A 22,623-nucleotide genomic window follows, 5' to 3' on the forward strand; every position below is an offset into this window, starting at 1 on the left:
ATTGTACATTTTTCCTGTGTTTAAAACTGGTTGAATGTGTAGCCGGTTTCCCTGATACGAACCTAAATATTATTGGCTTTCCGTAACACATAAATTCCACTCTCCATTTAAAAATGTTGTCCAGACTCAGTAAAAGATTTGTTGGGAAATAAATGAGAGCTCAGAGAAACGCCAGGTGGTTGGTTGATGACCTTGATTGGTGATTGACAGCATGTGTTGAGTCTTGTGGTGTATAAAAGAGCATATTGACTGTTGGTCCACACTGATCTGCTCTCCCCTTCAACACACCAACTATCTGTGAAGCTCAGCAGCAAACAGTGGGATTCAGAATGGGTGAGTTATGAATTATGTTTGTGTAGGTATTTATTGTGTTTGTCATTTACTGAGCAATACTAGGCATTGTGTAGTGCATTTTACATGTTACATTATTAGGTTTTAGTGTGTTCATTCCATTCTCTACGTTTTGGTTTCGCAGCAAAGAAGGTGTTGATCGTGTATGCCCACCAGAGCTCTGCATCCTTCAACTCTGCTGCCAAAGACGCTGCTAAGGAAGTTTTAGCAGCTCAGGGCTGCACGGTGGAAGTATCCGACCTGTACGCCATGAAGTTTAAAGCCACTGCTACTGCTGAGGACATCACTGGTACATCAGTTACTCCATGGCATCAAAAGGTTTGGCATTTTCATTGCATCTCAGAATTGAATGAAATGCTTTGTCTGTGCAGGAGACGTGAAGAATGCTGCTCACTTCCGTTATGCTGAGGAGACCAAGCTGGCATGGGAGGAAGGAAAGCTGTGTGCAGACATCACTGAGGAACAACGCAAACTCACTGAGGCTGACCTCATCATCTTTCAGGTATATTGGTGACTAGTGTGCTCGTGAAGCCGCTCCATACTAACACCCAGCCTACTCCTCAGTTCCCCATGTACTGGTTCACTGTTCCTGCAATCATGAAGGGCTGGATGGACCGGGTGCTCACACTGGGCTACGCCTACTCTGAAGAGCGGAGATACAGCCAGGGGATCTTCAAGGTGACTGCTCCACTCAAAGGACCTGCCTTGCTAGGTTTAAGCCAATATAGTTCTTCTGATTTTGTTTCTTTCTGTGCAGGACAAGAAAGCCATGCTGTCCTTCACCACTGGGTCTCATGAGTCAATGTTTAGTGCAGATGGTGTTAATGGAGACATGAATGTGACACTGTGGCCACTACAGGTACTGCATCAGAATATTCCTTCAACTGAGCCTACATGATTAAGGGTTAAGCTGTTTAACTTGACTCTTCTCCCCTTCCAGAATGGCATCCTGCACTACTGTGGCTTCCAGGTTCTGGCCCCTCAGATCTTCTGGGCTCCCTCTAGTCTTCCCTCTGAGGCACGCGGCACCTTGTTGGAGGGATGGCGTACACGACTGCAGGGCGTCCTGTCAGAGAAGCCGCTTTCCTTCACTCCCTTGGACTGCTTTGATGGGGAGAAGGGTTTCCAGCTGAAGCAGGAGTTCCAGGAGAAAAATGCCAGCAAGGAGTACGGTCTGACTGTTGGGATCCACCTGGGAAAAGCTCTGCCACCCAACAGCCAGATGAAAGCTGGAGTGTGATGACATGAGGCTGCTGTATTTTATTGTGACTTAAAAATAAAGGCTGACCTAAATTCTATTGCATGAGTCTTGTAGGTTAACCAGGTTATGGCCATATATTAAGGGCTGTATTTACTTAAATATTATTTAATTGCATGAGTCTTTCAACATTTAGTTGTCACATGCTCTTGGATAATTCCCTTTTGTCTATGTAAGAGGTTCACAAAAACTTGACTAGTCATGTAAATATTCCATGCTGACTGTCTAGTTTTGGTTTCTACTTCATCTTTATATTACGCTATGGAAGAAAGTTGCTATTATGCCAACTGATCATGCTTTCTGTGGTTTTTGAGGACCTTGATGCAGACTACCTTTGCCTTGACTGAGGCCAGCGTAATTGACTGGCTATGACGAGTGGGACCTTTACAAATGAGATTTCAGTTCAGTGTGCAACATTTTTTTTAATGCTCAAATAGCTACACAAAGGCCAAATTGAAAGTTCATATTCTGCTTCATGGAACCTGCTGTGATTGGAAGTTTAGAATATGACAAGGCTGGTTACTTTCATGAAACAAGGGACTGTATGGTACCCTAAACGTCTGCTGTATGCAACCTAAATGAGTCCTGTTGCAGAACCAAAGAGTCAAATCAGCCTTGAATGGTTTGCTTGAAATGGCACATTAAACACACCAATTAGTCTGCAAATCAAATTAATGCCAAGTGTAGGATCCTGCTGGCTAAAGGAGCTACAGCCTCAAACATTGGCAAAGGAGAAGCTTTGAGGCTTTGCTCCCTGATGCCTATCAGGTTTTGGCAAGTGGGTCGTCGTGGCGCAGGGGTTAGAGAAGGTGTGCTGGGAAGCAGAAGGTTGTTGGTTCGATTCCAGGCTGCCCCATGTTCCACGTCGAAGTGTCCCTTAGCAAGACATCTAACCCCTAATTGCTCCCCAGGCAAAAATGTGAATAATGTAAGTCGCAACTGGGTTGTTAGTTGGCACAGGTTGGATGAAAGTCAAGCCTAGTTTATGCTTCTGCGTTTTCAGAGCGACGCAGAGGCAAGCCCCCCTTGAGTGTCCCTTGGGTCGCACAAAGTTGGAGGAAAATACAGGACAAATGCGTCCGCAATGAAAAGCAACAGTGGTGATGTACGGCGCAATAAAGTCTGAAATTAAAACACGTTACTCCGCCTGTTCTTCTGGCGGTGAATTGCTCTGCAACACACGCAGAACCATGAATTGAAACTAGTGCGTCGACGCAGACAAGTTAAGGCGTTGAGCAATAAACTCATTGTTGTTCTACTATGCAGGAATTCAAGGGGTCAAAAACGGGGGTAAATCTTCAATGCCATTTGTACAGATTATATTTAGGGCACAGGATGGTTTATAAAAATGTATTGTAAAAGTGTCAGACTCATGCAATAGAGAGCAATATAATAGTTTATTTCAGTTAATAAAAATACAGCAGCCTTCACACTCCGGCTTTCATCTGGCTGTTGGGTGGCAGAGCTTTTCCCAGGTGGATCCCAACAGTCAGACCGTACTCCTTGCTGGCATTCTTCTCCTGGAACTCCGGCTTCAGCTGGAAACCCTTCTCCCCGTCAAAGCAGTCCAAGGGAGTGAAGGAAAGCGGCTTCTCTGCCAGGACGCCCTGCAGTCGTGTACGCCATCCCTCCAACAAGGTGCCGCGTGCCTCAGAGGGAAGACGAGAGGGAGCCCAGAAGATCTGAGGGGCCAGAACCTGGAAGCCACAGTAGTGCAGGATGCCATTCTGGAAGGGGAGAAGAGTCAAGTTAAACAGCTTAACCCTTAATCATGTAGGCTCAGTTGAAGGAACATTCTGATGCAGTACCTGTAGTGGCCACAGTGTCACATTCATGTCTCCATTAACACCATCTGCACTAAACATGGACTCATGAGACCCAGTGGTGAAGGACAGCATGGCTTTCTTGTCCTGTGCAGAAAAACAAATTCAGAAGAACAATATTGGCTTAAACCTAGCAAGGCAGGTCCTTTGAGTGGAGCAGTCACCTTGAAGATCCCCTGGCTGTATCTCCTCTCTTCAGAGTAAGCGTAGCCCAGTGTGAGCACCCGGTCCATCCATCCCTTCATGATTGCAGGAACAGTGAACCAGTACATGGGGAACTGAGGAGTAGGCTGGGTGTTAGTATGGAGCATGGAGAGGCTTCGCGAGCACACTAGTCACCAATATACCTGAAAGATGAGGAGGTCAGCCTCAGTGAGTTTGCGTTGTTCCTCAATGATGTCTGCACACAGCTTTCCTTCCTCCCATGCCAGCTTGGTCTCCTCAGCATAACGGAAGTGAGCAGCATTCTTCACGTCTCCTGCACAGACAAAGCATTTCATTCAATTCTGAGATGCAATGAAAATGCCAAACCTTTTGATGCCAGGGAGTAACTGATGTACCAGTGATGTCCTCAGCAGTAGCAGTGGCTTTAAACTTCATGGCGTACAGGTCGGATACTTCCACCGTGCAGCCCTGAGCTGCTAAAACTTCCTTAGCAGCGTCTTTGGCAGCAGAGTTGAAGGATGCAGAGCTCTGGTGGGCATACACGATCAACACCTTCTTTGCTGCTAAACCAAGAAGTAGAGATTGGAATGAACACACTAAAACCTAATAATGTAACATGTAAAATGCACTACACAATGCCTAGTATTACTCAGTAAATGACAAACACAATAAATATCTATACAAACATAATTCATAACTCACCCATTCTGAATCCCACTGTTTGCTGCTGAGCTTCACAGATAGTTGGTGTGTTGAAGGGGAGAGCAGATCAGTGTGGACCAACAGTCAATATGCTCTTTTATACACCACAAGACTCGACACATGCTGTCAATCACCAATCAAGGTCATCAACCAACCACCTGGCGTTTCTCTGAGCTCTCATTTATTTACCAACAAATCTTTTACTGAGTCTGGACAACATTTTTAAATGGAGAGTGGAATTTATGTGTTACGGAAAGCCAATAATATTTAGGTTCATATCAGTGAAACCGGCTGCACATTTAACCAGTTTTAAACACAGAAAAACGTACAATAACACTCGTAGACAGGCACCTTCTACTTTACTGCAATGTGTTTTTATCCCTTTTCAGCCACTGAGGAACATACAAAGTGTATGTTTGTCAATGCCTTTGTATTTGTGTGTTTTTGTGTATTTGTTTGTTTGACACAGTGACAGTGTGGACATTTCAGAGCGTTCCTTTCTCTCTTTATTTGTGTACAAGATGTTTATAAATGATCTGCCATCCTGATGTTTCCAAACTACATGATGCAGATGTGGTTCAGCGATGCTCTCAGTCTACTGTTTGTGGTTCCCTGTTCTGTTATCAATGTTACTGAACCTCTTGAGAAAACCCATTTAGGGAATGAACCGACAAACATCTGTATAATATAACCATGATTAGTTAACACCAAGCTGCATCATTTTGACTTTTATCTTCAGATTAATAACTTGTTTTTTTTGTTTATGGATCACACTTCAAGCAACATATGAAATAGAAATGTATAATTTAATATTTCACATTATAGAGGAAAGAAAAACATTTGGCGTTGAGAGAAAAATCTCCAAAGGAAAGAAAGCTTCCCTTCCTCTTCTCACAATACTAAAAATATATAGCAAAACATAAATCATTTTTGAATTTTTGATCATGGTAAATAAATCAGTTCAAAGAACATACGAGTATTGTAGTCACGTTTGTTTTCACATGACATTAAGTGGTGACAACATGCAATTCTTTTGCCATTTCTGACACCGTACAGGTGGAACATCATCCTCACAGCACTAGGATAATTTATTCAAATAATTTAGTAATGGTTAGCCCTTAAATATGTCCCCAGGAGTTAAGCAGATCAACAAAAATACCCGCCTGAGCCAAAGTACATGTACAAGTATAAACTCAACCACAGTATCAGACTTTTCACATTTGTAGTAAAAAGCACTAGACAGGCGTTAAAATCATTGTCCATTTGTCTTGCCTATGAAACATGAGCTGTTCGAAAGTAAAGTCTTCATACCATCACCCTCCTCTTAACCAGGTTACCCCTTCAGCACTGAAATTATTAAAGTACTGCAAAGGGGAAAAGAAATATGGCATATGTAGTTATTTAGCAAAGCCATCAATCTACAATTGATAAGGGTGAGAAACTCATTGTTTGAACCTTTAGAAGGAAACTACGGTTCAAACAAGGCTAATCTGCGCTTATCAAAATAGGAATGAAAGCTGAAACTGAAGGATCAACATTATAAACCTCAATGTGTAAATGTTAAACACAGCCCTCCACATACGGTCACAACCTGATTAACCCACAAGACTCGTGCAATATAATTTAAGTCAGCCTTTATTTAATAAAATAAAGCAGCCTTCATGTCGTCACACTCCAGCTTTCATCTGGCTGTTGGGTGGCAGAGCTTTTCCCAGGTGGATCCCAACAGTCAGACCGTACTCCTTGCTGGCATTCTTCTCCTGGAACTCCGGCTTCAGCTGGAAACCCTTCTCCCCGTCAAAGCAGTCCAAGGGAGTGAAGGAAAGCGGCTTCTCTGACAGGACGCCCTGCAGTCGTGTACGCCATCCCTCCAACAAGGTGCTGCGTGCCTCAGAGGGAAGACGAGAGGGAGCCCAGAAGATCTGAGGGGCAAGAACCTGGAAGCCACAGTAGTGCAGGATGCCATTCTGGAAGGGGAGAAGAGTCAAGTTAAACAGCTTAACCCTTAATCATGTAGGCTCAGTTGAAGTAATATTCCGATGCAGTACCTGTAGTGGCCACAGTGTCACATTCATGTCTCCATTAACACCATCTGCACTAAACATGGACTCATGAGACCCAGTGGTGAAGGACAGCATGGCTTTCTTGTCCTGTGCAGAAAGAAACAAAATCAGAAGAACGAACTATATTGGCTTAATCCTAGCAAGGCAGGTCCTTTGAGTGGGGCAGTCACCTTGAAGATCCCCTGGCTGTATCTCCTCTCTTCAGAGTAAGCGTAGCCCAGTGTGAGCACCCGGTCCATCCAGCCCTTCATGATTGCAGGAACAGTGAACCAGTACATGGGGAACTGAGGAGTAGGCTGGGTGTTAGTATGGAGCATGGAGAGGCTTCACGAGCACACTAGTCACCAATATACCTGAAAGATGATGAGGTCAGCCTCAGTGAGTTTGCGTTGTTCCTCAGTGATGTCTGCACACAGCTTTCCTTCCTCCCATGCCAGCTTGGTCTCCTCAGCATAACGGAAGTGAGCAGCATTCTTCACGTCTCCTGCACAGACAAAGCAATTAGATGAATTCTGAAATTCTTTGAAAATGCTAAACCTTTTGATGCCAGGGAGTAACTGATGTACCAGTGATGTCCTCAGCAGTAGCAGTGGCTTTAAACTTCATGGCATACAGGTCGGATACTTCCACCGTGCAGCCCTGAGCTGCTAAAACTTCCTTAGCAGCGTCTTTGGCAGCAGAGGTGAAGGATGCAGAGCTCTGGTGGGCATACACGATCAACACCTTCTTTGCTGCTAAACCAAGAAGTAGAGATTGGGAATGAACACACTAAAACCTAACAATATAACATGTAAAATGCACTACACAATGCCTAGTATTACTCAGTAAATGACAAACACAATAAATACCTATACAAACATAATTCATAACTCACCCATTCTGAATCCCACTGTTTGCTGCTGAGCTTCACAGATAGTTGGTGTGTTGAAGGGGAGAGCAGATCAGTGTGGACCAACAGTCAATATGCTCTTTTATACACCACAAGACTCGACATGCTGTCAATCACCAATCAAGGTCATCAACCAACCACCTGGCGTTTCTCTGAGCTCTCATTTATTTACCAACAAATCTCTTACTGAGTCTGGACAACATTTTTAAATGGAGAGTGGAATTTATGTGTTACGGAAAGCCAATAATATTTAGGTTCGTATCAGTGAAACCGGCTGCACATTTAACCAGTTTTAAACACAGGAAAAACGTACAATAACACTCGTAGACAGGCACCTTCTACTTTACTGCAATGTGTTTTTATCCCATTTCAGCCACTGAGGAACAGACAAAGTGTATGTTTGTCAATGCCTTTGTATTTGTGTGTTTTTGTGTACTTGTTTGTTTGACACAGTGACAGTGTGGACATTTCAGAGCGTTCCCGTCTCTTTATTTGTGTACAAGATGTGTAAAAATTATCTGCCATCCTGATGTTTCCAAACCACATGATGCAGATGTAGTTCAGCGATGCTCTCAGTCTACTGTTTGTGGTTCCCAGCTCTGTTATCCTCAATGTTACTGAACCTCTTGAGAAAACGCATTTAGGGAATGAACCGACAAACATCTGTATAATATAACCATGATTTGTTACCAATCTGCAGTATTTTTCTAACTTTTATCTTCAGATTAATAGTTGTGGGTATTTTTTTGTTTAATGACACTTCAAGCAACATATGAAATTGAAATGTAGAATTTTTAATATTTCCCATTAAAGAGGGAAGAAAAACATTTGGCCTCGAGAGAAAAATCTCTACTGAAAAGACAGCTATTTTCCCTTTTCTCACAATACCAAAAATAAAAATATATAGGAAAACATAATTAATCATTTTGGATCATGGTAAATTAATCAGTTCAAAGAACGAGTATTGTAATAACGTTGGTTTTCACATGGCATTAAGTCGGGACAACACGCAATTCTTTTGCCATTTCTGACACCTTACAGGTGGAACATCATTCTCACAGCCCTAGGATAATTTATTCAAATAATTTAGTAATGGTTAGCCCTTAAATGTGTCCCCAGGAGTCAAGCAGATCAACAAAAATACCCCGCTTGAGCCAAAGTACACGTACAAGTAGAAACTCAACCACAGACTTTACACATTTGTAATAAAAAGCACTAGACAGGCTTTAAAATCGTTGTCCATTTGTCTTGCCTATGAAACATGAGCGGTTCTCATGTAAAGTCTTGATACCATCACCCTCTTAACCAGGTTGTTCCATCAGCACTGGAATTATTAAAGTACTGCAAAAGAGGGAGGAAATATGGCATATGTAGTTAAATATTTTGCAGAGCCATCAATTTACAATTGAAGTGAGAAATGTTTGAACCTTTAGAAGGAAACTACGGTTCAAACAAGGCTAATCTGCACAAATAGGAACGAAAGCTGAAACTTAAGGCTCGAGGTTCAACATCATTGGTGTTCTTAAATATGTAATAAAATTTCATTGTCAATACTGGCCAAGAAAACATGTCCATTAACATTTACCGTTCAGGGTAAAAGCGTCAAGATAGAATCCTGCCATCTAATGACTTTGTACTTCTTTAAACCTCAATGTGTAAAGGTTAAATACAGCCCTTCATATATGGTCACAACCTGATTAACCCACAAGACTCATGCAACATAATTTAGGTCAGCATTTATTTTTAGTCACACAATAAAATACAGCAGCCTTAATGTCGTCACACTCCGGCTTTCATCTGGCTGTTGGGTGGCAGAGCTTTTCCCAGGTGGATCCCAACAGTCAGACCGTACTCCTTGCTGGCATTCTTCTCCTGGAACTCCGGCTTCAGCTGGAAACCCTTCTCCCCGTCAAAGCAGTCCAAGGGAGTGAAGGAAAGCGGCTTCTCTGCCAGGACGCCCTGCAGTCGTGTACGCCATCCCTCCAACAAGGTGCTGCGTGCCTCAGAGGGAAGACGAGAGGGAGCCCAGAAGATCTGAGGGGCCAGAACCTGGAAGCCACAGTAGTGCAGGATGCCATTCTGGAAGGGGAGAAGAGTCAAGTTAAACAGCTCAAACCTTAATCATGTAGGCTCAGTTGAAGTAATATTCCGATGCAGTACCTGTAGTGGCCACAGTGTCACATTCATGTCTCCATTAACACCATCTGCACTAAACATGGACTCATGAGACCCAGTGGTGAAGGACAGCATGGCTTTCTTGTCCTGTGCAGAAAGGAACAATCAGAAGAACTATATTGGCTTAAACCTAGCAAGGCAGGTCCTTTGAGTGGGGCAGTCACCTTGAAGATCCCCTGGCTGTATCTCCTCTCTTCAGAGTAGGCGTAGCCCAGTGTGAGCACCCGGTCCATCCATCCCTTCATGATTGCAGGAACAGTGAACCAGTACATGGGGAACTGAGGAGTAGGCTGGGTGTTAGTATGGAGCATGGAGAGGCTTCACGAGCACACTAGTCACCAATATACCTGAAAGATGATGAGGTCAGCCTCAGTGAGTTTGCGTTGTTCCTCAGTGATGTCTGCACACAGCTTTCCTTCCTCCCATGCCAGCTTGGTCTCCTCAGCATAATGGAAGTGAGCAGCATTCGTCACGTCTCCTGCACAGACAAAGCATTTCATTCAATTCTGAGATGCAATGAAAATGCCAAACCTTTTGATGCCAGGGAGTAACTGATGTACCAGTGATGTCCTCAGCAGTAGCAGTGGCTTTAAACTTCATGGCGTACAGGTCGGATACTTCCACCGTGCAGCCCTGAGCTGCTAAAACTTCCTTAGCAGCGTCTTTGGCAGCAGAGTTGAAGGATGCAGAGCTCTGGTGGGCATACACGATCAACACCTTCTTTGCTGCTAAACCAAGAAGTAGATTGGAAAATAACATTAAAAAAGTACTAATGTAACATTGCTCAGTGTATGACAATCACAATGATATCCTTAACAAACATAATTTAAACTCACCCATTCTGAATACAACTGTCCACTGCTGAGCTTCACAGATAGTTGGTGTGTTGAAGGAGAGAGCAGATCAGTGTGAAGCAACAGTCAATATGCTGTTTTATACACCACAGGACTTACTTACACATGCTGTCAATCAGCAATCAAGGACATCATCTAATCACCAGGCGCCTCTCGCAGAAAACCAGACAATAATACTCGTAGACATACATATTCAATAAACAACGTGTTTGTTCCCACTTCATCCTACCCAGGAAGAGACTTTGAGCAGAGCTTCTTCAATGTCTATTTATTTCTGTGTTGCCACCGAAACTATGTGAATCTTTCAGAGCGTCCATGTCTTTGTGTGTGTGCACAAAATGTTTTCACCACATTCTGAAATGTTAAGAGTTCATGTCATTTTGTACCTGGGGCCTCAATTGCTTTTCTTAATGTCACTTCTCTAGTTGTTACTGAGCGTCCAGCTGCTTTCTCTCTGTTTTGACTGAAAGGGATCATGTGTTTGTTTTCATGTTGTCATGCATTGAGCAACATGATTCCTTACTTAGCTGTCACAACATTGAATCAAGTATTTATTCATTTATAGTTTTAAAATCCCTGCTACATGTGTCAGGTTTTTTGTGTTGACTCATGAAGGTTTGACAGAAGAACCGTAGCCTACTTTTAGGAGCTTCTTTGCACAAAACCACAAATATACATCTCTGGGCTCCACAGGGACTAAGACAAAGGTCCATCCACATAGAGGCATTTAGCCTCTTTGTAACTATGATGAATGCTGGAAAATCATTTGAATGTAGCCTCCAGTGCAATAATATAGCCACATACTAGAAAGTACAGTTAGTCTCTTTTATATATATGGCAAAACTTTAACAGCATGCTGATATTTATTCTACATTATTTTACAGTAAATTGCACCTGAGAATACACAAATACAACTAACATGAAAATAAAGATCTGATTGTTTGAAGACTGTGACAATCAATATAGTCTCCATATATTTTAATCTGTAAAGCCTACCTAGAAGACCCCGGCCTCTCTTATAGAGACATAGTGGTTGAATCTGATTGGATAAAAGCTTTTTAAAACAAGCTGATCTGGAAGCAGCTGTGCAGAGCTGAAAAAAGAGGAAGACAGGAGCTGTGCAAAGATAAAAATAAGCTAATGGTAAATACATGTAGCGTATTTATAAAAACCATGAAATGATTAAATAGAAACAGCTTTGTCATTCTGTGTGCCAGCGGAGAAACCTTAGCTGGCGCTGACTGCTCGCAACTGAACTTTCTTTGCCCGATGGAAAATCAAACCAAACAAACCTCTGTTTGACTAAGAAATCAGACAACTCCCGTAACATGAGCAAGGTTTCTAGTTTGTCTTTTCATTGCAAAAGAAATGTGCTTTTCATTTCAACATTAAGGCAGTTGGAATTGGTCATGCTGTGGAATAAATGCAAATGGAGCTGGAAGTGGATCAAAAGTTTTACTGTATAAAGTTTGTAAACTTGTGGCATGTTGCCAGCAGGTCAGTTTGTCCAGTGCTGCATACACACTTTTAGTGGAGCACCATAAGTCTCACCATTTGACAGCTGACCATGGAAAGTGTAGCCTGTAAGAGCACACTAGAGTTGGACATAAGTTACTCCTGTACACTACCACAAGCATGTAAAACAAGCTGCCATTATATTAACAGAAGACCATTGGATAGAGAATGCAACAATACAGTACTTTGCACTAAAATAAGCACAAGCGAAAACGCTGGATATTCAAATATCGAAATTGGGGATTAAATAGTCTACTGCATTTCTCCATGTCACCACGCCAAACCACCCTAACTAATATTTTAGTAAAAGTTGGCGGAGCTGGTTCCCATTTAAAAATAAAAAATAAAGTCCTTGCTCATTTGGCTTTAACTTTTATGAACAATAAACCCAGCCTCTTATTTACTCACTTTAAACCCATAGAATAGAAGACTCAACAATAGAAGTCATTAATAGTTTAGCCTTTATTTCAGTCATTCAATAAAATACAGCAGCCTCATGTCGTCACACTCCAGCTTTCATCTGGCTGTTGGGTGGCAGAGCTTTTCCCAGGTGGATCCCAACAGTCAGACCGTACTCCTTGCTGGCATTCTTCTCCTGGAACTCCGGCTTCAGCTGGAAACCCTTCTCCCCGTCAAAGCAGTCCAAGGGAGTGAAGGAAAGTGGCTTCTCTGACAGGACGCCCTGCAGTCGTGTACGCCATCCCTCCAACAAGGTGCTGCGTGCCTCAGAGGGAAGACGAGAGGGAGCCCAGAAGATCTGAGGGGCCAGAACCTGGAAGCCACAGTAGTGCAGGATGCCATTCTGGAAGGGGAGAAGAGTCAAGTTAAACAGCTTAACCCTTAATCATGTAGGCTCAGTTGAAGGAACATTCTGATGCAGTACCTGTAGTGGCCACAGTGTCACATTCATGTCTCCATTAACACCATCTGCACTAAACATGGACTCATGAGACCCAGTGGTGAAGGACAGCATGGCTTTCTTGTCCTGTGCAGAAGGAAACAAAATCTGAAGAACAAACCATATTGGCCTAAACCTAGCAAGGAAAGTCATTTGAGTGGAGCAGTCACCTTGAAGATCCCCTGGCTGTATCTCCTCTCTTCAGAGTAAGCGTAGCCCAGTGTGAGCACCCGGTCCATCCAGCCCTTCATGATTGCAGGAACAGTGAACCAGTACATGGGGAACTGAGGAGTAGGCTGGGTGTTAGTATGGAGCATGGAGAGGCTTCACGAGCACACTAGTGACCAATATACCTGAAAGATGATGAGGTCAGCCTCAGTGAGTTTGCGTTGTTCCTCAGTGATGTCTGCACACAGCTTTCCTTCCTCCCATGCCAGCTTGGTCTCCTCAGCATAACGGAAGTGAGCAGCATTCTTCACGTCTCCTGCACAGACAAAGCATTTCATTCAATTCTGAGATGCAATGAAAATGCCAAACCTTTTGATGCCAGGGAGTAACTGATGTACCAGTGATGTCCTCAGCAGTAGCAGTGGCTTTAAACTTCATGGCGTACAGGTCGGATACTTCCACCGTGCAGCCCTGAGCTGCTAAAACTTCCTTAGCAGCGTCTTTGGCAGCAGAGTTGAAGGATGCAGAGCTCTGGTGGGCATACACGATCAACACCTTCTTTGCTGCTAAACCAAGAAGTAGATTGGAATGAACAGACAAAAAAATATAATGTTTTAACATGTAAAATGCACTACACAATGCCTAGTATTACTCAGTAAATGACAAACACAATAAATACCTACACAAACATAATTCATAACTCACCCATTCTGAATCCCACTGTTTGCTGCTGGGCTTCACAGATAGTTGGTGTGTTGAAGGGGAGAGCAGATCAGTGTGGACCAACAGTCAATATGCTCTTTTATACACCACAAGACTCGACACATGCTGTCAATCACCAATCAAGGTCATCAACCAACCACCTGGCGTTTCTCTGATCTCTCATTAATTTACCAACAAATCTCTTACTGAGTCTGGACAACATTTTTAAATGGAGAGTGGAATTTATGTGTTACGAAAAGCCAATAATATTTAGGTTCGTATCAGGGAAACTGGCTGCACATTTAACCAGTTTTAAACACAGAAAAACGTACAATAACACTCGTAGACAGGCACCTTCTACTTTACTGCAATGTGTTTTTATCCCATTTCAGCCACTGAGGAACAGACAAAGTGTATGTTTGTCAATGCCTTTGTATTTGTGTGTTTTTGTGTATTTGTTTGTTTGACACAGTGACAGTGTGGACATTTCAGAGCGTTCCTTTCTCTCTTTATTTGTGTACAAGATGTTTATGAATTATCTGCCATCCTGATGTTTCCAAACCACATGATGCAGATGTGGTTCAGCGATGCTCTCAGTCTACTGTTTGTGGTTCCCAGCTCTGTTATCCTCAATGTTACTGAACCTCTTGAGAAAACGCATTTAGGGAATGAACAGACAAACATCTGTATATTATAACCATGATTAGTTAACACCAAGCTGCAGTATTTTCTTAACTTTTGTCTTCAGATTAATAGTTGTGGGTATTTCTTTGTTTAATGACACTTCAAGCAACATATGATGAAATTGAAATGTATGATTTTTAATATTTACCATTAAAGAGGGAAGAAAAACATTTGGCCTCGAGAGAAAAATCTCCAGTGAAAAGACAGCTTCCTTTCCTCTTCTGACAATACTAAAAATATAAAAATAAAAATATATAGAACATAATTGATCATTTTTGATCATGGTAAATTAATCAGTTCAAAGAACGAGTATTGTAGTAACGTTTGTTTTGACATGGCATTAACAGTGGGGATAACGCGCAATTCTGGTGCCATTTCTGACACCTTACAGGTGGAACATCATTCTCACAGCGCTAGGACAATTTATTAAACTAATTTAGTAATGGTTAGCCCTTAAATGTGTCCCCAGGAGTTAAGCAGATCAACAAAAATACCCACCTGAGCCAAAGTACACGTACAAGTAGAAACTCAACCACAATCAGATTTTACACATTTTTAATACAAAGCACTTCAGGCTTTAAAATAGTTGTCCATTTGTCTTTCCTATTAAACATGAGCAGTTCTCATGTAAAGTCTTGATACCATCCCCCTCTTAACCAGGTCATTCCATCACTGGAATTGAGGACTGCAAAGGAGAAATATGGCATATGTAGTTAATATTTTGCAGAGCCATCAATTTACAATTGAAGTGAGAAATGTTGTTTGAACCTTTAGAAACTACGGTTCAAACAAGGCTAATCTGCACAAATCGGAACGAAAGCTGAAACTTAAGGCTCGAGGTTCAACATCATTGGTGTTCTTAAATATGTAATGAAATGTCATTGTCAATACTGGCCAAGAAAATATGTCCATCAACATTTACTGTTCGTAGTAAAAGTCAAGTGAGAATCCTGCCATCTAATGACTTTGTACTTTAAACCTCAATGTGTAAAGGTTAAATACGGCCCTTCATATATGGTCACAACCTGATTAACCCACAAGACTCATGCAACATAATTTAGGTCAGCATTTATTTTTAGTCACACAATAAAATACAGCAGCCTTAATGTCGTCACACTCCGGCTTTCATCTGGCTGTTGGGTGGCAGAGCTTTTCCCAGGTGGATCCCAACAGTCAGACCGTACTCCTTGCTGGCATTCTTCTCCTGGAACTCCGGCTTCAGCTGGAAACCCTTCTCCCCGTCAAAGCAGTCCAAGGGAGTGAAGGAAAGTGGCTTCTCTGCCAGGACGCCCTGCAGTCGTGTACGCCATCCCTCCAACAAGGTGCTGCGTGCCTCAGAGGGAAGACGAGAGGGAGCCCAGAAGATCTGAGGGGCCAGAACCTGGAAGCCACAGTAGTGCAGGATGCCATTCTGGAAGGGGAGAGGAGTCAAGTTAAACAGCTTAATCCTTAATCATGTAGGCTCAGTTGAAGTAATATTCTGATGCAGTACCTGTAGTGGCCACAGTGTCACATTCATGTCTCCATTAACACCATCTGCACTAAACATGGACTCATGAGACCCAGTGGTGAAGGACAGCATGGCTTTCTTGTCCTGTGCAGAAAGGAACAATCAGAAGAACAAACTATATTGGCTTAAACCTAGCAAGGCAGGTCCTTTGAGTGGGGCAGTCACCTTGAAGATCCCCTGGCTGTATCTCCTCTCTTCAGAGTAGGCGTAGCCCAGTGTGAGCACCCGGTCCATCCAGCCCTTCATGATTGCAGGAACAGTGAACCAGTACATAGGGAACTGAGGAGTAGGCTGGGTGTTAGTATGAAGCACGGAGAGGCTTCACGAGCACACTAGTCACCAATATACCTGAAAGATGATGAGGTCAGCCTCAGTGAGTTTGCGTTGTTCCTCAGTGATGTCTGCACACAGCTTTCCTTCCTCCCATGCCAGCTTGGTCTCCTCAGCGTAACAGAAGTGAGCAGCATTCTTCACGTCTCCTGCACAGACAAAGCATTTCATTCAATTCTGAGTGGCAACTAAAATGCCAAACCTTTTGATGCCAGGGAGTAACTGATGTACCAGTGATGTCCTCAGCAGTAGCAGTGGCTTTAAACTTCATGGCGTACAGGTCGGATACTTCCACCGTGCAGCCCTGAGTTGCTAAAACTTCCTTAGCAGCATCTTTTGCAGCAGAGTTGAAGGATGCAGAGCTCTGGTGGGCATACACGATCAACACCTTCTTTGCTACTAAACCAAGAAGTAGATTGGAATGAACAGAAAAAAATAAATAATGTTTTAACATGTAATATGCACTACACATTGCCTAGTATTACTCAGTAAATGACAAACACAATAAATACCTATACAAACATAATTCACAACTCACCCATTTTGAATCTTACTGTTTCCTGCCGAGCTTCACAGATAGTTGGTGTGTTGAAGGAGAGAGAAGATCAGTGTGGACCATTCTTCTTCTTCTTTTTTGTTTACTGGCAGATCGCACCAACTTAAAGGTGCATATACCGCCACCTACTGCACTGGAGTGTGAGGCCGGTCACGGCCTCCCTTCTATATCCTGTTGTACAGCCCCGTGTTCCTGAGAAAAATAAATACTGCCTTCATTACTGCCTCCTTCCCTTTTCCACCCCCAAGCACCCCACCTAAGTCCCAGCCCCGCTTTGTCTCCCTGACACTACCATACAACACCACCCTCTCCTTATCATACCTCCCACAGACAAACAGTACATGCTCAACTGTTTCCACCACCTCACATCTATCACACAAACCTGTGTCATGTTTTGCCACCACTCTCAACGTGCCATTCAACCCTGTGTGCCCATACCTTAACCTACTCCACACTACCTCTTCCCTCCTGCACCCCATCATTCCCCCAACCTCCTTCACTGACCTATTTATACCCCGGAAGTGCCTCCCTTTACCACCTTCACCCCACTGTCTCTCCCACTCCGCAATCCCTGCTTCCCGTATCAACGACTTAACCTCCCTGCGCCCTAACGACACCCTTACATCCACCTCAGTCCTCCTTACAGCACTCTTTGCCACCATGTCAGCCACCTCATTACCCTCCACTCCAGCATGCGCAGGAACCCAGCAGAACCTCACCTCTACTCCCTCTCTCTCCAACCCCAGCAATATCCCCATCAATTCTCCCAGTAGGTCTTCCCTGTCAGACCTACCATCCAGAACACTGCTTAACACTGCTGCTGAGTCTGAACATATCAGCACCCTACATGGTGTCACATCCTCCACCCATCTCAACCCAATGATCATAGCCACCATCTCTGCTGTATACACCGACACATTATCAGTGACTCTTTTACAGATACTCACACTGAACTCAGGCACATGCACTCCTGCACCCGCTCTACCCCCATTCACTACCTTAGCTCCATCAGTGTACACCCTTACAAAACCATAAAACCGTTTACAGACATACTTCTCCACACACACACTCACGTCCCCCTTGCCCCACTCCCTCCTCTCCTCCATCATGCCTACATCCACTTTTGGCATCGGGAACATCCACGGAGGGATGGGCCCCAATGCAATCGCTGGCCCTATCTCTATCCCCTCCAAGCCATACTCTGTCACTTTCTGCCCTATTGTCCACCCATACATCCTCAAACTACTCTTGTCCCTCTCCCAACACTCCCTAGTTGCCACAACCGCCGTGTGACTTTCAGCACACCCCTTCAGCCTGCCCCAATACGACAGCGCCAACTTGTCCCTCCTCAAGCTCAGTGGCAATTCCCCTGTATCCACCTGCAACACCACTACTGGAGTGGTTCAGTGTGGACCAACAGTCAATATGATCTTTTATACACAACAAGACCTAACGCATGGTCTTCTCACAGGTGCTTTCAATCTCCAATCAAGGTTATTAGCCAATCACTTTGCACCTCTCAAAGTTATCAACATGGCAACATATATTTTACTCAGTCTTTAATACAGAATTCAATGTATGTATTACTAAATAATATGTAGGTTTTAATCAGTGCAACAGCGCTCTAGATTTAACTAGTATTAAATACACAAAAAACATACAATAAAACCAGTAAACAGAGCGATTTTCTTTATGATCGTCTTTCTGACAAATGCAGATTATATATATATATATATATATATATATATATATATATATATATATATATATATATATAGACGGAGGATGATCAACATTGGGCTGATGAATAACTTGATTGACTTTTAATTTGTAAACATGTCGCCGCTGTTATTGCGCCAAAAGTAGCAGTATCCTGGTGCTCTGCTGACTTCTCTGCGGCCTTTTGATTGATTACATCAGTGACTTTAATCTGTTAAAGGCTTCAATTTGCATGTTTTACAATGATTCTGTTTTTCCATTTAAACAGCCTGGAGAAACTGGAGAAGGGAAATTGATTCACTTTCAACAGGCTCCTCAGTGCAGATGGAAAGATATCACTCAGTATTCAGCCCATCGCCACCGTGGCTCTTTTTAGTTACATATTGCAGTTCAACCAAGCACTGCACCTCACGTTAAGTATTGTGTTAATGCTGAAGATGAAGAGACAGCTATTTTCACTATGGACACTACATGATATCAAGCCTAAGATCTAAACAAACATTTTTTGCTTGTTACATTTCTGTTCAGTTATATATCTGTTTTTCTGCAAAGAATATTTAATAGAATTTCATAGAGCAGCTGCAGGAAAATTGAAGCAGATGTACATCCTTATTCATCTCACATTTTTAGAATGAAACACTCTCACCACATGAAGAGCAAAAAATAAAAGATTTTTTAGACATCCATACTTTTTACTGAGCGACGTCTTTTAACAACATTTCTTTATAAAGAGTCACAACGGATGCTCTTGACTACGGGCCGCTTGTCCTTGTTAGTGTTGCAATAAACAATGAATTCTTTTACTTCAGTTACATCTGCATATGTCCTAATGTGCAGTAGATATAAGCATTCTGTTTAAGGTTATGCCACATGCAAAGGATCAAATGGCTGTATTTTCTCACACTGGCCAAATGATGGCACTGCAGGCCACATTTTCAAATATTTTTCAGCATTTAACTAAAAGCCTCTATGTGAAAAACTTTTTTTGCGTCCCGATGTACTGAGATATGCATGTTTGTGTAAAGGAGCTTCTAAAGGTGGGCTATAGTTCTAGCACACACTAAATACTGACACGTGTCGCAGAAATGTTACTACATCAGGCTATGTTGTGACAAATACGATCTAAGATCACGTAGCTCAATAAATCACATGAAAACAAACCTTCTGGCCAAACACTTGATCCTTCCCCATCACAACTGCGAGAAAGCCGCCAGATTTAAAATAATTACCACACAAATAGATGGGTGATGGGAGATAAAATATGGCTTCTCTATTTAAACTAGATGACTTCAAAATTGTATAATGGAAAAATGCACATATTGACATTGCGAACACTTAGCAATCCAACAACTTATTTCTCAATATGCCAAGAAAATGAGACATTGGGAAAAAAAAGGTTAGTTGACAGAAGGTGTTTATGTGTGTCACTCATATTGCATGCTCGCACGCATGTACAACTGCTGTCCATTAATCGCTCATCCTCAAAGTGGCTGAATCCCAGAACTGATTTTTGCCCCAGATGTGGGCAGGGCTCAAGTCTCCAATGTATGCTTTTACAGGGACACATTTGTGAGTGGGCTTGACCACAGGCAAATTTTTCTTTAGAGAAAAGTAATGTTGAGGATAACCGAGCTGGGAACCACAAACCGTAGACTGAGAGGATGACTGAGCCGCATCTGCTCCATGTGGTTCTGAGACATCAGCACTGGCACACAATTTAAAAACATGTTGTAGACAGACAAACCGAGAAAGTCATGCGTGCTCTCAAATATCCACACGGTTACTGTGTAAAAGACACACATAAGAAGACTCGTTCTGGAAAGAATGAAACAACTTAACTTGAAATAAAAGATCTAAGGTCTAAGAGTATTCTTGTTTGTTTTTCTTGTTTTTAAAACTAACTAAACATGTAACAGATTTCACTGATACACCTACACCTACATTTTATTGGCCTTTCGTAATACATAAGTTCAACTCCCCAATTAAAAATGTTGTCCACGCAGTAAAAGCTATGTTGGTATATTAATGGAGCTCTGAGAGACGCCAGGTGATTGGTTAATAACCTTGATTGGTGATTGACAGCATGTGTCTTGTTGTGTATAAAACAGCATATTGACTGTTGCTCCACACTGATCTGCTCTCTCCTTCAACACACCAACTATCTGTGAAGCGCAGCAGTTGACGTCTGGTTTCAGAATGGGTGAGTTATGAATGATTTGTTTGCTGTGTCTGTTAGGATTTCATTGTGCCTGTCATACACTAGGCATTGCAGACTGCACTTTACATCTTGCATTAGTTTTAGTGTGTTCATTCCCAATCTCTACTTCTTGGTTTAGCAGCAAAGAAGGTGTTGTTTGTGTAGGTATTTATTGTGTTTGTCATTTACTGAGTAATACTAGGCATTGTGTAGTGCATTTTACATGTTAAAACATTATATTTTTTTGTCTGTTCATTCCAATCTACTTCTTGGTTTAGCAGCAAAGAAGGTGTTGATCGTGTATGCCCACCAGAGCTCTGCATCCTTCAACTCTGCTGCCAAAGACGCTGCTAAGGAAGTTTTAGCAGCTCAGGGCTGCACGGTGGAAGTATCTGACCTGTACGCCATGAAGTTTAAAGCCACTGCTACTGCTGAGGACATCACTGGTACATCAGTTACTCCCTGGCATCAAAAGGTTTGGCATTTTCAAAGAATTTCAGAATTCATTGAATTGCTTTGTCTGTGCAGGAGACGTGAAGAATGCTGCTCACTTCCGTTATGCTGAGGAGACCAAGCTGGCATGGGAGGAAGGAAAGCTGTGTGCAGACATCACTGAGGAACAACGCAAACTCACTGAGGCTGACCTCATCATCTTTCAGGTATATTGGTGACTAGTGTGCTCATGAAGCCTCTCCATGCTCCATACTAACACCCAGCCTACTCCTCAGTTCCCCATGTACTGGTTCACTGTTCCTGCAATCATGAAGGGCTGGATGGACCGGGTGCTCACACTGGGCTACGCCTACTCTGAAGAGAGGAGATACAGCCAGGGGATCTTCAAGGTGACTGCCCCACTCAAAGGACTTGCCTTGCTAGGTTTAAGCCAATATAGTTCGTTCTTCTGATTTTGTTTCTTTCTGCACAGGACAAGAAAGCCATGCTGTCCTTCACCACTGGGTCTCATGAGTCCATGTTTAGTGCAGATGGTGTTAATGGAGACATGAATGTGACACTGTGGCCACTACAGGTACTGCATCAGAATATTCCTTCAACTGAGCCTACATGATTAAGGGTTAAGCTGTTTAACTTGACTCTTCTCCCCTTCCAGAATGGCATCCTGCACTACTGTGGCTTCCAGGTTCTGGCCCCTCAGATCTTCTGGGCTCCCTCTCGTCTTCCCTCTGAGGCACGCGGCACCTTGTTGGAGGGATGGCGTACACGACTGCAGGGCGTCCTGTCAGAGAAGCCACTTTCCTTCACTCCCTTGGACTGCTTTGACGGGGAGAAGGGTTTCCAGCTGAAGCCGGAGTTCCAGGAGAAGAATGCCAGCAAGGAGTACGGTCTGACTGTTGGGATCCATCTGGGAAAAGCTCTGCCACCCAACAGCCAGATGAAAGCTGGAGTGTGACAACCTGGAGGCTGCTGTATTTTATTAAATAACTAAAATAAAGGCTAAACTATTCATGACGTCTATTGTGGAGTCTTCTATTCTATGGGTTTAAAGTGTGACTAAATAAGCGGCTGGGTTTATAGTTCATAAAAGTTAAAGCCAAATGAGCAAGGACTTTTTTTTTTTTTCTTTTTTTTAAATGGGAACCAGCCAGACAACTTTTACTAAGATATATGTTAGGCTGGTTTGACGTGGTGACATAGAGAAATGCAGTAGACTTTTTAATCCCCAATTTTGGTATTTGAATATCCAGGGTTTTCACTTGTGCTTATTTTGGTGCCAAGTACCTTATGGTGGCATTCTATCCAATGGTCTTGTTACTATAATGGCAGCTTGTTTTACGTTCCTTTGCCACCTCTTGGTAGATTGTTACTCATGTCTAATTCTAATGTGCTCTTACAGGCTACACTTTCCATGGTCCGCTGTCAAATGGTGAGACTTGTGGTGTTCCACTAAAAGTGTATATGCAGCACTGGACAAACTGACCTGCTGGCAACATGCCACAAGTTTACAAACTTGGTTCAGTAAAGCCTTTGATCCACTTCCAGCTCCATTTGCATTTATTTCGCAGCATGACCAATTCTAACTACCTTAATGTTGAAATGAAAAGCACA

At 42.8% G+C, this 22,623-nt stretch overlaps 7 protein-coding genes across 13 annotated transcripts; 2 read left to right on the forward strand and 5 right to left on the reverse strand.

Annotated features, from left to right (window-relative positions):
* The first annotated feature begins 228 nt into the window (after window positions 1–228).
* LOC144388751 (NAD(P)H dehydrogenase [quinone] 1-like) lies at window positions 229–1,649 on the forward strand. The gene is made up of 6 exons (XM_078090354.1): window positions 229–333; window positions 476–640; window positions 723–853; window positions 916–1,029; window positions 1,109–1,210; window positions 1,292–1,649. The coding sequence occupies exons 1-6, from the start codon at window positions 330–332 to the stop codon at window positions 1,589–1,591; spliced, it is 816 nt and encodes a 271-aa protein (XP_077946480.1). The 5' UTR covers window positions 229–329; the 3' UTR covers window positions 1,592–1,649.
* A 1,338-nt stretch (window positions 1,650–2,987) lies between these two features.
* Window positions 2,988–4,479, reverse strand: LOC120833512 (ribosyldihydronicotinamide dehydrogenase [quinone]). Of its 2 annotated transcripts, none has more exons than XM_078090355.1 (6): window positions 4,300–4,479; window positions 3,993–4,157; window positions 3,780–3,910; window positions 3,597–3,710; window positions 3,418–3,519; window positions 2,988–3,336 (listed from the first exon to the last, which is right to left on the reverse strand). In XM_078090355.1, exons 1-6 carry the CDS (start codon window positions 4,301–4,303, stop codon window positions 3,037–3,039), a joined length of 816 nt encoding a protein of 271 aa, XP_077946481.1. In that variant the 5' UTR covers window positions 4,304–4,479; the 3' UTR covers window positions 2,988–3,036. The 2 variants fall into 2 exon arrangements, with proteins under 2 accessions (XP_077946481.1, XP_040056580.2); XM_040200646.2 differs by having other exon boundaries at window positions 3,993–4,160; window positions 4,300–4,373.
* A 1,439-nt stretch (window positions 4,480–5,918) lies between these two features.
* On the reverse strand, window positions 5,919–7,310 carry LOC144388752 (ribosyldihydronicotinamide dehydrogenase [quinone]-like). Of its 2 annotated transcripts, none has more exons than XM_078090356.1 (6): window positions 7,237–7,310; window positions 6,929–7,096; window positions 6,716–6,846; window positions 6,533–6,646; window positions 6,348–6,449; window positions 5,919–6,266 (listed from the first exon to the last, which is right to left on the reverse strand). In XM_078090356.1, exons 1-6 carry the CDS (start codon window positions 7,238–7,240, stop codon window positions 5,967–5,969), a joined length of 819 nt encoding a protein of 272 aa, XP_077946482.1. In that variant the 5' UTR covers window positions 7,241–7,310; the 3' UTR covers window positions 5,919–5,966. The 2 variants fall into 2 exon arrangements, with proteins under 2 accessions (XP_077946482.1, XP_077946483.1); XM_078090357.1 differs by having other exon boundaries at window positions 6,929–7,093; window positions 7,237–7,302.
* A 1,662-nt stretch (window positions 7,311–8,972) lies between these two features.
* Window positions 8,973–10,443, reverse strand: LOC144388753 (ribosyldihydronicotinamide dehydrogenase [quinone]-like). 2 transcript variants are annotated; one of them, XM_078090359.1, is made up of 6 exons: window positions 10,263–10,443; window positions 9,987–10,151; window positions 9,774–9,904; window positions 9,591–9,704; window positions 9,412–9,513; window positions 8,973–9,330 (listed from the first exon to the last, which is right to left on the reverse strand). In XM_078090359.1, exons 1-6 carry the CDS (start codon window positions 10,264–10,266, stop codon window positions 9,031–9,033), a joined length of 816 nt encoding a protein of 271 aa, XP_077946485.1. In that variant the 5' UTR covers window positions 10,267–10,443; the 3' UTR covers window positions 8,973–9,030. The 2 variants fall into 2 exon arrangements, with proteins under 2 accessions (XP_077946485.1, XP_077946484.1); XM_078090358.1 differs by having other exon boundaries at window positions 9,987–10,154; window positions 10,263–10,344.
* Window positions 10,444–12,242: 1,799 nt separating this feature from the next.
* LOC144388754 (ribosyldihydronicotinamide dehydrogenase [quinone]-like) lies at window positions 12,243–13,640 on the reverse strand. 2 transcript variants are annotated; one of them, XM_078090360.1, is made up of 6 exons: window positions 13,567–13,640; window positions 13,260–13,427; window positions 13,047–13,177; window positions 12,864–12,977; window positions 12,679–12,780; window positions 12,243–12,597 (listed from the first exon to the last, which is right to left on the reverse strand). In XM_078090360.1, the coding sequence occupies exons 1-6, from the start codon at window positions 13,568–13,570 to the stop codon at window positions 12,298–12,300; spliced, it is 819 nt and encodes a 272-aa protein (XP_077946486.1). In that variant the 5' UTR covers window positions 13,571–13,640; the 3' UTR covers window positions 12,243–12,297. The 2 variants fall into 2 exon arrangements, with proteins under 2 accessions (XP_077946486.1, XP_077946487.1); XM_078090361.1 differs by having other exon boundaries at window positions 13,260–13,424; window positions 13,567–13,633.
* A 1,660-nt stretch (window positions 13,641–15,300) lies between these two features.
* Window positions 15,301–16,730, reverse strand: LOC120834434 (ribosyldihydronicotinamide dehydrogenase [quinone]). Of its 2 annotated transcripts, none has more exons than XM_078090362.1 (6): window positions 16,626–16,730; window positions 16,319–16,486; window positions 16,106–16,236; window positions 15,923–16,036; window positions 15,740–15,841; window positions 15,301–15,658 (listed from the first exon to the last, which is right to left on the reverse strand). In XM_078090362.1, exons 1-6 carry the CDS (start codon window positions 16,627–16,629, stop codon window positions 15,359–15,361), a joined length of 819 nt encoding a protein of 272 aa, XP_077946488.1. In that variant the 5' UTR covers window positions 16,630–16,730; the 3' UTR covers window positions 15,301–15,358. The 2 variants fall into 2 exon arrangements, with proteins under 2 accessions (XP_077946488.1, XP_077946489.1); XM_078090363.1 differs by having other exon boundaries at window positions 16,319–16,483; window positions 16,626–16,713.
* A 3,714-nt stretch (window positions 16,731–20,444) lies between these two features.
* On the forward strand, window positions 20,445–22,023 carry LOC144388755 (ribosyldihydronicotinamide dehydrogenase [quinone]-like). Of its 2 annotated transcripts, none has more exons than XM_078090364.1 (6): window positions 20,445–20,562; window positions 20,838–21,005; window positions 21,088–21,218; window positions 21,288–21,401; window positions 21,485–21,586; window positions 21,668–22,023. In XM_078090364.1, the coding sequence occupies exons 1-6, from the start codon at window positions 20,559–20,561 to the stop codon at window positions 21,965–21,967; spliced, it is 819 nt and encodes a 272-aa protein (XP_077946490.1). In that variant the 5' UTR covers window positions 20,445–20,558; the 3' UTR covers window positions 21,968–22,023. The 2 variants fall into 2 exon arrangements, with proteins under 2 accessions (XP_077946490.1, XP_077946491.1); XM_078090365.1 differs by having other exon boundaries at window positions 20,486–20,562; window positions 20,841–21,005.
* The last annotated feature ends 600 nt before the right edge of the window (window positions 22,024–22,623 follow it).

This window comes from Gasterosteus aculeatus, chromosome 16 (assembly GCF_964276395.1).
Source record: "Gasterosteus aculeatus chromosome 16, fGasAcu3.hap1.1, whole genome shotgun sequence".
Taxonomy (NCBI): Eukaryota; Metazoa; Chordata; class Actinopteri; order Perciformes; family Gasterosteidae; genus Gasterosteus; species Gasterosteus aculeatus.

What these genes read in the sequence shown, in the direction of transcription:
- LOC144388751 (XM_078090354.1), top strand. An exon ending in TACTGCTGAGGACATCACTG is followed by an intron (nt 641 to 722) that starts GTACATCAGTTA and finishes TTGTCTGTGCAG; the next exon opens with GAGACGTGAAGAATGCTGCT. An exon ending in TGACACTGTGGCCACTACAG is followed by an intron (nt 1,211 to 1,291) that starts GTACTGCATCAG and finishes CTCCCCTTCCAG; the next exon opens with AATGGCATCCTGCACTACTG.
- LOC120833512 (XM_040200646.2), bottom strand. An exon ending in CTGACCTCCTCATCTTTCAG is followed by an intron (nt 3,711 to 3,779) that starts GTATATTGGTGA and finishes CCTACTCCTCAG; the next exon opens with TTCCCCATGTACTGGTTCAC. An exon ending in ACAGCCAGGGGATCTTCAAG is followed by an intron (nt 3,520 to 3,596) that starts GTGACTGCTCCA and finishes TTTTCTGCACAG; the next exon opens with GACAAGAAAGCCATGCTGTC.
- LOC144388752 (XM_078090356.1), bottom strand. An exon ending in TACTGCTGAGGACATCACTG is followed by an intron (nt 6,847 to 6,928) that starts GTACATCAGTTA and finishes TTGTCTGTGCAG; the next exon opens with GAGACGTGAAGAATGCTGCT. An exon ending in ACAGCCAGGGGATCTTCAAG is followed by an intron (nt 6,450 to 6,532) that starts GTGACTGCCCCA and finishes CTTTCTGCACAG; the next exon opens with GACAAGAAAGCCATGCTGTC.
- LOC144388753 (XM_078090358.1), bottom strand. An exon ending in TACTGCTGAGGACATCACTG is followed by an intron (nt 9,905 to 9,986) that starts GTACATCAGTTA and finishes TTGTCTGTGCAG; the next exon opens with GAGACGTGACGAATGCTGCT. An exon ending in CTGACCTCATCATCTTTCAG is followed by an intron (nt 9,705 to 9,773) that starts GTATATTGGTGA and finishes CCTACTCCTCAG; the next exon opens with TTCCCCATGTACTGGTTCAC.
- LOC144388754 (XM_078090360.1), bottom strand. An exon ending in CTGACCTCATCATCTTTCAG is followed by an intron (nt 12,978 to 13,046) that starts GTATATTGGTCA and finishes CCTACTCCTCAG; the next exon opens with TTCCCCATGTACTGGTTCAC. An exon ending in TGACACTGTGGCCACTACAG is followed by an intron (nt 12,598 to 12,678) that starts GTACTGCATCAG and finishes CTCCCCTTCCAG; the next exon opens with AATGGCATCCTGCACTACTG.
- LOC120834434 (XM_078090362.1), bottom strand. An exon ending in TACTGCTGAGGACATCACTG is followed by an intron (nt 16,237 to 16,318) that starts GTACATCAGTTA and finishes TTGTCTGTGCAG; the next exon opens with GAGACGTGAAGAATGCTGCT. An exon ending in CTGACCTCATCATCTTTCAG is followed by an intron (nt 16,037 to 16,105) that starts GTATATTGGTGA and finishes CCTACTCCTCAG; the next exon opens with TTCCCTATGTACTGGTTCAC.
- LOC144388755 (XM_078090364.1), top strand. An exon ending in TACTGCTGAGGACATCACTG is followed by an intron (nt 21,006 to 21,087) that starts GTACATCAGTTA and finishes TTGTCTGTGCAG; the next exon opens with GAGACGTGAAGAATGCTGCT. An exon ending in TGACACTGTGGCCACTACAG is followed by an intron (nt 21,587 to 21,667) that starts GTACTGCATCAG and finishes CTCCCCTTCCAG; the next exon opens with AATGGCATCCTGCACTACTG.